Source organism: Nicotiana tomentosiformis, chromosome 2, assembly GCF_000390325.3.
Source record: "Nicotiana tomentosiformis chromosome 2, ASM39032v3, whole genome shotgun sequence".
Classification (NCBI taxonomy): Eukaryota; Viridiplantae; Streptophyta; class Magnoliopsida; order Solanales; family Solanaceae; genus Nicotiana; species Nicotiana tomentosiformis.
Window position 1 is genome coordinate 20,277,125 of NC_090813.1, and position 15,551 is coordinate 20,292,675.

At 38.2% G+C, this 15,551-nt stretch overlaps 1 protein-coding gene across 1 annotated transcript; it reads right to left on the reverse strand.

Moving 5' to 3' along the window:
• Positions 1-14,131: 14,131 nt before the first annotated feature.
• Positions 14,132-15,073, reverse strand: LOC138904447 (uncharacterized). The gene has a single exon (XM_070192947.1). The coding sequence runs from the start codon at positions 15,071-15,073 to the stop codon at positions 14,132-14,134; it is 942 nt and encodes a 313-aa protein (XP_070049048.1).
• Positions 15,074-15,551: the final 478 nt, after the last annotated feature.

Sequence of the window (15,551 nt, forward strand, 5' to 3'; positions counted from 1 at the left end):
CTTATCGCTCCCCCAGACAATATCCCAACACACACAACAACAGTGAAATGCCATCCTTATACCCACATTATATCAACAGTGTAATGTCACCCTTATATCCTCAAAATAATAACTCAAATAGCACAACAGTTTACACTGAATATTCTCACAGCAACATAACAAAATCAATTCATATCACGATTTGCCCAATGGCCACAACCAATTCCAGAGATATAACAAAATTAATTAATTTTACAACAAATAGCCCAAGGCTCCACACAATGTGTATAAAACCTTAAAAACAATCAACAACGATAGAAAAATAATCAGCATGGGGCAACGCCTTCATTAATCCCACTTTTGATAATTATGCTAACACTCCTTCTTAAGCTTGTTTAATTAATTATTTGAGACGGAAAATTCAAATGAAATTAAATTCCAAGAAATATCAAATCATCCAATTCACGGAATCCACATAAATATACAAGTAATAATCGCCTCAAACTGTCATACAAAAACAAATTCAACAAACGCAAATTGAGGCATGGCAAGTAGATGATTTTTATAAGTGTCAACAATTATCCAATTTACTACACAATATGCCCAAGACTTTAACTCAATATATTTTTGCACATATAAGCCCGAGTACGTACTCTTCACCTCGCGTACACGGCTTTTTCACATTTCACAAATGGCACATAAGACTCGATGCCTAAGGGGTAATTTCCCGACTCGAGGTTAGGCAAGATACTTACCCCGACGAAACTAAACCAAGTCTTTAAATGATCTTCGTGAGTGAAGCCACCTTCGGACAACTCAAATCTGAAATTCGCCCCTTAATAATACTACGAAGGTCCGCCACACTAAACAAATTTCAATCTACAACAATGCAACATAATTGCACCAATATTAGTAAATAAATTTCTAGATTTTTGGTCATTTAGGCATTTTATCAAACACCTAGAGTACATAGCATTTTACTACCTCTAGTAATGGTGTTTCTTCATCCAACAATCCCTCATTCCTACCAACAAGATATAATACAACATCATTTGTCCAATAACTACCTTCTTAGCATCGTTATAATCATCAATGAACTCACATCTACCAAATTTTACTAATTAACTCATTACAAAATCTCTACAACACCCAATAATATAGTTTAGTAATTATAGCTTCCAATCATCATCTTATAAGTGCTAGTACTTATTTCTTCCTCATACATTTACTAACAATCCAAGCATGTAGTTTTAAGGGTTAAAGATTACCTCTTGTAGACCAAATCTTGAAAGTCAACTTTTAGGGTGTTCTTGAGATTTTGAAAAAATCCTATGGAATCCAATACAAAACCTTGTTGTAACTAGTGATACACACTTAGAAATTCACCTTAAGTGTGTATTGGAAGCCTTGGCCGGATGTGTGATGGAGAGACAATCCCTAGTCTTGAAATCCTTTTATTCTTCTCTCTCCCCGCTCATGTATTAATAGGTCCAGGTACAGTATTTTTCCACTGGTGCTATCCCTGTGCTATAAGGCTTTAGCTCACTATTTTGCTAAAATCGGATACAGTATTTTTTCCACTGGTGCTATCCCTGTGCTATAAGGCTTTAGCTTATTGTTTTGCTAAAATTTTCTGCTTCCCTCTTGTGCTATAGTTGCGCTATGGGGAGATACTTCACTGTATTTTCTTTAGTCTTATTGCTTTTAAATTAACATCCAAGGATTCCCCATTACTATAACACTCAAAGATTAATAAAACAATCATCCCGAAGTATCTGAATAACTTATCCACTCCAGAAATTCTCATGTGGTTCGGGTCTAAATTAAATTGTATTCCTAAGCTCGAAATTGCTCGAATTAGAGTTAGAAATTCACGGAGCCTTACATATTAGCCTACCTCTGCACCACAGATCGAACTAATAAAATTTTAAATCTTCCAACTTCCAAACTCGATCACACACGCAAGTCATAATACATGTTACGAAGATTCTCGGGACCTTAAGTCAGGTCGTTACATTCTCCCTCTCTTAAACATACGTTCGTCCTCGAACATGCTAAGAATATTCTGAGGATATTAAATTTCTGAGTGTATTATTGCACACATACTCGCAGGTGATTTTACGTCACCGCAAATTTAACATGGATCTGACAACGCCATCTCAATTGAAGATTACTTCTTTCATCCATACTGATAAACTTTAAACCAATTTATTACACTCCAAACATTTTCAAAAGGCCTGATTTTTACATCAACACACGGTATTAGTCTCCACTGGCTATAGCAACTCATGCCTACACACCCATCAACTTTCTTGATAGTGCAAAAGTACTTCGAAATTTTTCCGGAGTGTTACATTCTCCCCCACTTAGGATTATTTGCTCTTGAATGAGAAGTAGAGTCCTCCCTCAAACACATAACATAATTTATCTCTTCTTTTGCACGTCTCAATCCCCCAAGTTTTACTAACTCCCATATTTTTTAGAAATTTTGGCAGAGTCTCCCCTATAATTGGGCCTATCCACCCGCCAGAGTATCACCAAACAACTCCTAACAACACATCCGCAACCCAACAAAACACCACAATGTATATATCAATAACACTAATCTCAATATTACAAGCACTGCATTATCATAATGATATCTGGACATGAAACACATCATATGTATGCCCATAACCACATCTCTGGTCTTAATAGTTGTTCATAATCGATTACAACATAGCCAATTAACCTCCTGTTAACAAAAATCTCGTTTCAAACCTCCGCTTTACAAACAATGAGACACGAGGCATGAAGACCTCATAATTATTTACCCGAATTAACGAGTCACATTTTACGCCACCTGGACACTAACCTCATAGGCTAAAACTCAATATTTACAGCACGAAAATGGCTAACTATGCACAGACAATATATATAAGAATTATCAAATAACCCTAACAGGCATGACTCCCTATTAATACTATAGTACAAATTTAATTTCACAAAATTTAAACTCATAAAATTTTCACCACAAAGACCTCGTCCTTACATAACTTCCACTGCAGCTCATAGCCCAGTTTAAATATTTCACCTCATATAAAAATGCGAGGATCTCGTCCTCAATTCTGAATCATAAGTATTCTGCACATTGTGCTAACTGAAATTTTCAATTTCCTTTCTTTTTTCTTTTCAATAAATTTCGTAAATAATTTTACAACACATAATGAACCCTCATACCAATAGGGCATATAATTCATAAAATTGAGACCAATTATTCTAAAATTACATCAAAACTCACTGTAGTGAGTAATATAAAGTCACTTTTGGACTTATAGTCCTCATTGGTGTATAAAATAAAATGATAGACACGGGCTAACACCATCAAATCTTCCAACAGGGATAAACACATAAATAGGTTTCGAAATTACGAAGCTCACCCATAAGTGGAGCATAATAGGAGGACTCGACTCGATACTCAGAACCGAATCAAACTAAGGAAAATATTCCTTTATAACAGATCAGGATCGTACCTGTAATGACACCATCTGGTGTAGAAGCCTCAGCCATACCATATCAATTATATCAATGGGTCGGGCCTCCCCTCTAGGGCGCCTTATACCCACATGTCCTCTACCCCTAACTGACTGTGCATGTGGGGTAGTAACTGGAATAGAGCTTGTAGCCTGAGTATTCTGATGAAATTTGCCTCTCCTAAGTCTGGGACAATCTCACATGATGTGCCTAGTATCATCACACTGATAACAAACCCTCTGCAGGTTCGGCTGCTCATACTGAGTCTATGTCAGTTAACTGGAATAACCATTATAGGAACCTTGTGTCGGTGGTGCATTAAAAGAACTTACTAGAGCACTCCGAGTATTCTGAAATTGTTTTCGTGACCCCGTTGATACTAATATATAGAATTATTAAGGACGCGGGAATACCGCAAGTCCCAACATCATCCCGTACAAATCTCGGCTTTTAATCACATACAAGTTTCGGAGAACCTTTTAATACCACATATATACATCTCAGGCCAAAACTGATATAATACATGACCCTGCAATCTGATCATTTATAGTGGACTCCCTTCACTTGGCGCGAAGCCATAGGACACAGTCCGATGATCCATAATACTAACCTTTATCGCCCATATGACACCAATCATAAGATACTGCAAGACCTTTATTTAGCGCATGTCATCCTCGTGGCAGTTAAACTCGTTTCCTCCAGTGCCTTGGCTGCTAGTATGTACCCTTCGCTAAATAGAAATCCTGTATGAACCACATAATCTCTAATACAACCAACTATCTCTAGATCTACATCCACCTCGTGACCCTATTACGATTGTGATGATTAGGCAACTAATTAAATCTTCTTAAGATCATACTTATCAACCAAGTATCAGAACCTGCTGCACCCCAATGTGCACAACTGAATGATCTCTCAATACTCCTACATCCTCGATATGGACGACACGTTGTAACAATGGTTAAGCAACCCTGGCTCCCTCATAACCCCTGTGTAGTATCACGAACCATCGGCGCATAGTTGATACCAAGTGCGCAATTTCATTCAAGAGTGGATGCAAAAGAACATAAGATATATACTTCAAGCTGAATAAATGCCGCATGATAAGGAATGAAAGAACTGAATTTTGTTTTCCTACTAGCTCTGTAGCCTCTCGAAAATAAGTACAGACGTCTCCGTACTGATTCGCAAGACTCTACTAAAATCGTTCATGACTTGTAGAACCTATGAACCTAGAGCTCTAATACCAACTTGTCCCGATCCGAAATCCCACCACAGGCGTCGTGATGGAACTTAGTCTCTAAGACTAGGTAAGCCGATTACAATTACAATTCAATTCATTTTTTTAATCTAAACCAACATCGGAAATAATTATAACACCTTCCCAAGACTGGTAATATTGAGTCACGAACTCTAACTGAATACATGCAATGATCTCAAAGATCGAATATACAATATTGTTCGAATAAAAGTTGACAGTACAATAAAATGGAAAGACTCCAAGGGACTGCGACGACCAAGTAGCTCTACCTTAAATTATTGCGATCAACACATTAACTCTGCCCGAGTGCGATATCTCCAATACCTGGCTCTGCACAAAAATATGCAGAAGTGTAGTATGAGTACACCACAGTCGGTACCAAGTAAGTATCAAGACTAACCTCAGTGGAGTAGAGACGAGGTACAGTCAAGACACTCATTAGTCTAATAACCTGTGCAACATAGTATACAGAATAATAAGAAACAAATAACAATAAGGGCAATACAAATCAATCAGTGATATGCACAGTAGGGAAACAAGAACACCATTAATATTGCTCACCAAATAGTAAATACAAGTACACCCAATTAAATCAAGTCCTTAAAAATAAATATCTTTCACATATAATTCTTCTAAATAACTCTCTTTCAATTATAATTTCCTCAAATAAATATCTTTCAAATATAATTCTTTCAATAAATCTCTTACAGATATAATTCACCCTATGACACCTTATTTCAAAATCATAAAGTACGGGTCTCAGCCCAATTTCATATTTTTTGTAAACATGGGTCTCAGCCCACTTTCATATTTTCACGGCACTTCATGCCCATAATTAAATCATCATATTTCCCTGGCACCTCGTGCCCACTTTTCATATCACATATACACGAACAGTTCTGTGCCAATAATAAAACGATCATATTTTCCCCGGCACTTTGTGCCCACGTTTCATATCTCAACTGCACAGACAATTCATGTGCCAACATCATCATTATTTACTCATGGCGCCTTGGGCCCATATTTCTTTTCATAATCTGCCTGGCAATAGCCACAAGCTCCCAATTTCTACATAAATCAGACTATTATCAATTTACCAACAACAAGATAAATTGCACAAGGTATAAAAATAAACACAAGAAAAATCACAACATCGCATAAGAATCACCAAGGCAACCACTTCACATCATCACATATCATCCCTGACAATAACCACCATTATCTCTCCTATAGCCACCCTTATCACTCCTACAATGGCCTCCCTTATCCCTCCGCCCTGACAATATTAATAGCCACCCTTTTCGCTCCTATAGCCACCCTTATCTCTTCTATATCCACCCTTATCGTTCCTATAGCCAACCTTATCTCTCCTATAGCCACACTTATCACTTTTATAATTGTAACGATCCGACAGGTTGTTTTGAGAATCTGTACTTCGCTCAGAGGTTTGAGAGCTCAAGCATCTCCGCATGATGTGTTATGACTTGCGTAAATTGTCGGTGTTAGTTTTCAAGTTATCCGGAATCGATTTGGAATGATGAACTTCAAGATTCAAGCTCTAAGTTGGAAGAATTGACTAAGCTTGGATTTTTGGGTAAACGATCTCGGAATCGGGATTTGAAGATTCCAACATGTTTGTATGATGATTTCGGACTTGGGCGTACGTTCGGATTGGGTTTTGGATAACCCGGGAGCATTTTGGCACTTATTATGGAAGTTAGCATTTTTGGAAGAAATTCATCATATTTGGGCTGAAGTGCATTTCAATGTTATCGATGTCCGTTTGGGATTCCGAGTCTGAGAATAGATCCGTATGATGATTCTGGTATTGGGAGCGCGTCAGAAAATGGATTTGGAGGTCTGAGAATGTATATTTGCGAAGTTCTGCCACCTCCTTCTTCGCGTTCGCATTCCATATATCGCGTTCGCGAAGTGCAAACCAGGCCCCGGGCACTGGTGATCATTTTCCTCTTCACGTTCGCGTGTCTCTTACGCGTTCGCGTAAGTCCTGTCCCTTGTTCATCGCGTTCGCATCCCGTTTCTCACGTTCGTGAAGGGTATTCTGGGCATCTTTTATTTTCTGCTTCGTGAACGCAATAGTTCTTCCGCGTTCGCGATGCATAAAAGACCTGGGCAGTGTACTTTTAAAAATCGCGATTTTGACTTCATTTTAACATTTTCAAGCCCGGATTAAGGCGATTCTTGGAGAAATTGTCATCTTGTGGACTAGGTTAAGTGTTCTCTACTCATTATTTATCTTATATCACGAATCTACCCTCGGTTTTAGTAATTGGATTATGAATTTTATAGAGGAAATTGGAGGTTTTGGCCTAAAGTTCATAATATGAATTTTTGAATTTTGAACATCGAATTGGAGTCGGATTTGAGTGAAACTAGTATGGTTGGACTCGTAATTGAATGGGTGGTCGTATTTTATGAAATTTATCAGGTTCCGAGGTGCGGGCCCGGGGGTCGACTTTTGGGTCGATTTTTAGACTTTGTTAAAGATTGAGACTTTATGATCCGAAATAGTCTCTTACGAGTTTTATTTATACTTTGAAGTTATTTTGATTAGATTTGAGCCGTCCGGAGATCATATCACCCGAGGAGTTCATTTTGAGTATCGGTTTGCCTTTTTTGAGGTAAATATTTTGCCTAACTTTGTTGAGGGAATTTTTCCTACTAATTGACATTGTTTGCTACATGCGGGGGTGATACATATATGAGGTGACGAGCATATATGCATGTGCCAGGGTAACCATGCTCGGGGGTAAAATATGTTATAAACTATGTCTTGTAGAATCATATGATCTTCTTGCCTCATGCCTTACTTGGCTCTTAGATACTAAGAACGTAGTATTAAATGTTAGAAACGAAGACTTAGCTTATTATAACTTGATCAAATTTGATGGAAATTCTGAGAATACATTGGTGTGTTTAATTCGGTCATCAATATGCATAATCATTAATACATTGCTACGGCCGATATTTTTGAGATACTAGATTCTATACTTGTGTTGTAGATAATTTGTAAAATTTGTTGGAATACTTGAATAAAAAGGTTCTTGTGGGTTTATTGAACTATTGTTGGCTTGGAAAGTTATGATTGGGATTCATTTAAAATATTCGTTTAAACACTTCCCTTGACGTTATTTATGGTTCCTGCCTTGTTTGTCATTGATATACATATTCTTGGTAAGGAAGAGTGTAAAGCACGAAGGGTAATGCCGTGCCTTTGTTTATGCATTATCATGTGAGGGAGAGTGTAAAGCACGAAGGGTGATGTCGTGCCATATTATTTGAGAGTTAAAGCACGAAGGGTGATGTCGTGCCATATTGTTGAGAGTAAAAGCACGAAGGGTGATGCCGTTCCATATCATTGTGAGTAAAAGCATGAAGGGTGATGCCGTACCATATTATGTGAGTAAAAGCACGAAAGGTGATGCCGTTCCATTTTATTTATATTATTACGCTTTCATGTTATGGTGAGTTCATTGCACGAAGGGTGTTTCCGTGAAAGTAAGTGACGACGTCCAAATCCACTACTAAAAAGTAAATGGACACGGTCGCATGCAATATAATTTACCCAACTATGAGTCATGGTCGAATCCCACAGAGAACAATTTGTAGGCGATTAGGAATGTAAGAGAATTATCACTTATTATGCAATGCCAAACACTTAGAATGGTTGTTGAGAAAATATTATAGCTAAATGCGAAAACGTAAACTAACCTAGAAAGCAAGTAAAATGATCAATGGCTACAAGCATGGGTGCATCGGGATTTACACTCAAGTAACGATCCAATATATTTCACAATTTTATAAATATGAATGAGTTTATTATTTATTAGCCTCGGATAATAATTCTATATTAGCTTCTCTCGAAGACTAACAAGACTTCCTAATTGAATTATCCCTAAAACAATTAAGAGATTAAGCACACCCGAATATGGCTACAAGTAGTTCATTCCTATCCCTAGGTAGAATCTATAAAGTGAGGGTTAACGACTCAAGTTCTTGTTAATTAATCTTTCCCAACCCCGAATTATTTTTTCCAAACTTAATCTGAAGTGAATGGATGAGTCCTAGGGTTAGCTAATCCCTTTGGAAACATTTAAGAACAAGAATAATTAAAGAAACAACAGCTCGCTTCATAATAAATAAAAATCATTCAATACATAAGCACAACAAGGTATTTAATCCACACTTTAAATATGAATATTTCCATAAATAAAATTCAAGTGTTGGAAATAAATACTACACACTTAGATATACAATACAAAGCAAGGAAATGAAGAAATGAGCATAAAGGAGTAAGAAATTTTCAACCAAAAGCTTCAAATCTTCAAGACCCAAGTGTGTGTGCAATAACCCTAGCTTCCAAGACTTGTTCTCTCTAGTATATGGACTGAAAATAAGCCAAAAGATCCTCCAAGATATGATTAGATCGTGTATTTGTGGGTTTGGAGTTGAAAAAATATGAAATGTCAATACTGCCCAGGTCAGAAACCCATTGACCGCACCTGCGGAAAGATCCTTGCAGGTGCGGCTCCGCAAATGCGAGCCTTCAATCGCAGATGCGTGAACTCAGGGGATTTTGCCTACTCCGTAGATGCGTACATTGTGGCGCAAGTGCTACTCTGCAGATGCAGATAAGCCATCGCAGGTGCGAGCCCATGTAGAATTCCCTTCCTCCGCAGATGCGGACAAAATAGTCGCACTAGCGACTCCACAGGTGTGGAGTTTTACTGCAGATGCAGTCCCAGTGAAGCTTAACTCCGCAGATGCGGCCTTCCAGCTCACAGATGCGAGGTCGCATATGCGGACAGTGTTCCGCAGATGCGGAATCACTGAAGGATTTTGCACTTTTGTACTCTTGTTTTGCCTCAATTCCACTTCACTTGAATTCAAGTCTCTTCGTGGCAACTCCCTCATTTAAAATCAACTTTAACAAATGCAAAGGAGTTTCAAAATAATCAAGTGACAACAAAAAGCCTCAAGAATTGACTCAAAAGCACTAGTCTACTACATATGCTCAATTTACTCATTTCGGGATGCATCAATGTCACCAATCCATCCTAATTCATGTGCCATCACAAGAAAGAAAGTCCCAAAATAACCATATTTACAATAACAACACAAGGGACAAATGCACAAAGACACTCACTCTCAACAAAGAATTTCAAGTGTTACAAAATATCATGCCATAAGTTTGCCCTTATTTTAATTTGCCGCCTATTGAAGAACATTCGGTTGGAAATCCCATAAGGACTTTTTAAGCTTGTAATGTAGGTTTAGGGAAGGGTAGGATAAGCATTTGGGATACAAGTGACTACATCCTCCTTGAACACTACTCACATTTGTCTTTCTTTTTGCACTCTGCTTTTGTTTTTAAAACACATCGCCCTTATTGGCGTCTACTTACCAACATAGAACCACCTTAAAGTACTTTTCTAATCTTCTCAAGACTCCATATTTATATATATACATATTATTCTCTCCTTTTATATATATATATATATATATATATATATATATATATATATATATATATATATATATATATATATATATATATATACTATTTTATTTTGGAGCTTGAGTAACTTCATATGAACAACTTTGAGGTATATGTTTTACCCTCAATGTACAACCTTACAAATTTCCAACTTGACACCAATACCCCCAACTTAGGCTTTTAGCCTCATTCTCATTATTCAAGGAGAGACGGGTTCAAAAGAGAGGATTATATCACAAAAGGGTAAAGGTTTGTAATAAGGTGGTCAAAGAAAAAGTTAAAGGCTCAAATGGGTAAACTAGTGATAATATTTTTGCAATGGTAGGCTTGAAAGGCTAAAGAGGCTTTTTCAAAGATTACAAAGAATGCCTAAGGTCATCCCTCCAACCAAACATAATTAACATTAACATTGAAAGACCAACAGGGCAAGTTCTAGAAGATAGAAGTAAACACAATATTTGTTTATAACAAAAACTAACACACACATGGCACATGAACTAATCAAGGCGGATCAATTTCACTTCTTAACAAGAGTATTTAGAGCAATATCATGCCGACTAGTGGGCAAAGAGTCACCAAAAGAGCCCAAATGTTATCACATAAACCAGAGTGGTATTCTTAATTCACACTTCACATTCACGAGACTAATTTTGTTAGTACCAAATAATCCAAAAGTCTCCACATAACAAAACAAGACTACTTCCCTTAAGAAAGTCGTCACGCCATTCGGCATAGGGAAAAGTCACCCGGTTCAACAAATAGATATTCTTTGGGAAATAACCGTAGCATAAAGAAAATCCAAGGACATTTATTAAAAAGTATATTACTATTAAAAGAGATAAAAATAATATAAACTAAAACTACTGAACAAGATAAAATAAACACTACATAAATAAAAATAAAAGGACAAAACTACTAAAAGAAGCTAAAATAACAAAAGCAACTAATACTAAACGAACAAAAATAATATAAACTAAAAACTACTAAAAAGAATAAGTAAAAAACTAAAATATAAAATAAAATAGAATAACAAAAGTGACTAATCTTGACTATGTACAACCAATCACAACTACGCTGGCAAGAGCACATGATAATCAATAACAAAACAAGCCCGAGAAGGGCACAAAATATCCATACCACAAAATAAACCCGGCAAGGGCAAATATATAGCATCAATGTATGAATAAAGTATAATCCCTAAATCCACCCCCAACAAAAAACATTGCAGTGTCCTCACTGCACAATATCAAAATAAAGGTCTCCCTGAGGTCTGCATTAGACTAGCAGACTGCGGGAGAAAGGCTAATCACTGCTGCTGAGAACTCTCAGCCTCATCATCCTCAGTGTCAGCAGCATCATCATCATCAGCACTCGACATGTAAGAGTATTCCTCACTATCCTCAGCATCAGCAACAGCAACATCCTCAGCATCAGCAACTTGCCCTTCTTCTTGTTGCTTGCTTTCTCTTTTTCTAAGTCTGACTGAAGATATTCATGTGCCTTGGCCAAGTTGCCAGAGGCGGCCTCAAGTTTGCCAACAGATGCTGCTGTTTTCTCCTGAGACTCTGCCTGCGTTTTCTGTGCATCTAAATAGGTCTTGATGTCATCCCTGGTAAGTACTCGGGCATAGGCTGGGAGTGTGAGGGCCCACTAGAGAGCTGTGATACTAAGTCACGAATGGAAGCAAGCTGGGAATTTAGCATCCCAAATGGTCCCTCGGCCTGATTAGTCTGTGAGGAGGACCCCTCACCTACAGTAATCTCCACTTTATTCTTCTTGCTCTTGAGTACACTGCCTGCTCCTGTCACTCTCAATGGGTGTAATGGCTTGTCTGCCGGTATCAAATGATCTCCATTCCATTTCTCAACATGTGCACACCGGCACAACTCTGTAATCAATGATGGAAATATCAATAATGTGCCACCTTGAAGCACATACTGCTTCAACTCCCGAACAATGTAGTGACCGACATTCACAGGAATGCCATCAAGGATGCAAGCAATTATCAAGGCCCTGGTATATGGAACATCAGACACGTTCCCACAAGGAGATACTCTGCTCGCAATGATGTACAACCACATTTTTGCTTCGGCTATGAAATCACCATATTTGATGCCTTTCATATTTGTAGCCCAAGTCACTCTATGACCTGGAGGACATAGCTTTGCGAATAGCCAATCACCATTATCGCATGTATCTCTTTCTTGCACTGGCTTGAGCGGATGATTTGGGAGCCCATAGACATCATTTATCTCTTCAACTCCGAATCTCACAGCCTTCCCTCCTATAGTGATTTCATGGTTTTGGAAATGTGTACGCCTTAAATTGGCAAAAAATTCCCTAACCCATTCCTCATTGACATCGCATGGAGTGGGGATGAAGCAGGTCCAGCCGCTTGAAACTAGCCGGCCATGGAAATCCGGAAGAAGTTCAGACACTTTGTCATCGGTAATTCCCTTCTCAAGTTTGAGCTTCTTTGTGAGGAGATCATTATAATACCGGGCTTGGCACTGGGAAGACATGAATCTGGTAGCATCATAGTTCAAGTCCTCAACCACTTCTTCAATTTCGTGAGCAAGCGCAGCATTTTCATTCATGTTCGGGTCCATTTTAGCTCAAAGTACCTTCAAAAAATCAAAACAATGTTAGTAGGGCAGTAGAATCATATTAGGCAATTTAAAACAAAGCAATTAGGCCAAAGAATCGAGTCGAATGGGCCCGGGAAGCTCCAAATGCAAAGCTACTGGAATTTGGAAATCTGCCCAGTTTTCGCACCTGCGGAACAGCCATCGCAGGTGCGGTCCCGCTTCTGCAGTTTTTCCCATTTCCTTAGTGTTCGCACCTGCGGACAATCTATGCAGGTGCGAGGCCGCATCTGCAGCATTTCATTCGCTTCTGCGATGTTCATCAGTGGGTTCAAATGCCCAGAATTTACGACTCTTTTACTGCTCAAACAAGATTTTTAGCACATAATTTATACTCAAGACTTCTAAATTAGTGCATTACATAAACCTACGACTCTATTAAACTTGATTTTATGGTACTTAGCAAATGAGTTTCTTTTAGACAATTTGTCGAACACATTGCAAACAGTGAGAATTTATGCTTCTACACAAAAATTTTGCGTATTCAGATTTCCCCCAACAGTAATGTTCAACACAACAGCACACAATACATACTCTCAACCAATATCCCTCACTTTCAAAACTAAAATTTATAATAAAAAGAATGTGGGGAAAAACGGGCTAGAACAGTGGAGATGAAGAAGAAGAAAAAGAAAAGAGAAGTAGAAGAGAGGAGTAAATGAGAGACTTGGTACCTGTGTAGTCTTGTACTTGAGAACTCAAAAGTGAGCAGTGATGAAGAGCAGTAGCGTGAGAGATGAGAGGAGTTTGAGTTTGGGGAAAAAAAATGTAGAGTTTACCTGATGAAATGAGGGAGTTATTTGATTAAACCAATTCGATATCCGCACCTGCGACTCCAGAAGCGCTTGTGCGAGTTTCACGCCGCACCTGTGATTGTTGCACATCTGCGCCATAGTTTCCGCTTCTGCGTGAGCGCACCTGCGTGCTTTATGTCTGCAGGTGCGGTTATGCCAGGATTTGACAGGCCAATTCTGGGCAGCTACTGCTTTGGTTTTTTCCAATACCTCAAACTTCTTAATTCAACTCCAAAAATCTGAAACTTGACAGATTAGTCAAAGATAATATACTAAGCTATCCTAAAAAAAAAATTCAAAAATGATCGAAAATTTTGAAAACGATAGGTTGCCTCCCACCAAGCGCCGCATTTAATGTCGTGACACGACGCGGATCAACTTTACCACTTTTCTCGCCACTTGGATGATATGAATTGGGCATCTAACTTGGAATCAAGCTTGTGACCACGAGCAACGGGGGTGGTGGTAAGTAAATGATCAAGCCAAACTTTAATTTCTTTATTTTGCGTTTCTTGGCTTTCATGTGAGGAATGTCATTTTGCCTTTTTGAATATGCAAATTGCAAAATGTATGGCTCTTCTTTTTCTTCTTTGCGCTTCCATATGGATTCGCACGGCACAATTCCCATATCACCATGCAATTCCAAGGTTGAAAAATGCTTGGAATGAAACCTCAAGCCTTCAAATTGCAAATCTTCCCTTATTTTGACATTCTCTTTTTCCCCCGAACTAGAATCGACTTCAACCATATTTTCACTTATACCGGTTGACTCTAATTCTATATTTTTCTTGGCATCATTAACACTCATAGAGTCGGTTGGCGGATGTTCAATACTTGATTCCTCAAAATAAAGCTCACTTTCTTCCTCGATGTCGGACTCTTCTTGATCTCTTTCCACACTCTCAAGTTGGTGGGCATAGTGAGCCTCAACCAATATTTTTATTTGATTTTTCAAGGTACGGATATCATCATCATTTTGAGTCAAGCTTTGTTTCAAGTCCTCGAGTGCCAAGATTTGCTTCTCCTCATTTTCAAGAATGGCCTCCAACATGAGCATCATCCTTTCATTTTGAGCATTTGAGAGTTCTTCTTGGTTTTGATCAAGTGCCAAGGAAGAATTTTCGACGTCCACATCTAAGGAAGGTTCTTGATTATCATTCACTTCCGAGGCTTTTTGTACCTCTAAAGATTCAAGCATTTCTCCCATTTGTAAGTTTAACCTTTCAAGCACCAAATTATTTTGGAAACTATTTTTCAAAAGCTCCTCCAAGGCATTTTGCTCTTTGTTTCCTCCTTCAAGTAGGCATTCTAACATGAGCTTAAACTCTCTATTTTGACCATGCTCAATTTCTTCCACTTCCATATTCCTATAATTGTCGTCACAAAAAGTAGAATCATCATAGCGGGGCTTGGGGAAGGGAAGGACAAATAAGCACAATCATCCCAATGACCATTTTGACGACCACACTTATCACAAATACTCCACTCGTGGGTTTGAGATTGTGCGCACAATCCACCCCTGGGAGAATTTAAATAATTTTGCCACGAGTGTGGTCCTCCACAGTAAGGACAAGGGTCATCAAAGTATGAACAACTACCATCCGACCAATTTTCATTATATGATGCCATTTCTTTTTCTCTTTTCAAAACTAAGAAAATAAACAAGAAACAAACAAGAAAAATAGACCAAGGTAAGAAAGATAATTACATGAATATTCACAAGTTTGGACCAAATCACTTACGCTTATTTCTCAAACAACCTAAATTACGCCAAATGGTTCCCCGGCAACGGCGCTAATTTTGATTACGTCCAAATACACTACTAAAAAGTAAATGGACAC

Coding starts and splice junctions, on each gene's coding strand:
- LOC138904447 (XM_070192947.1), bottom strand. CDS start 15,073: ATGGAAGTGGAAGAAATTGAGCATGGTCAAAATAGAGAGTTTAAGCTC.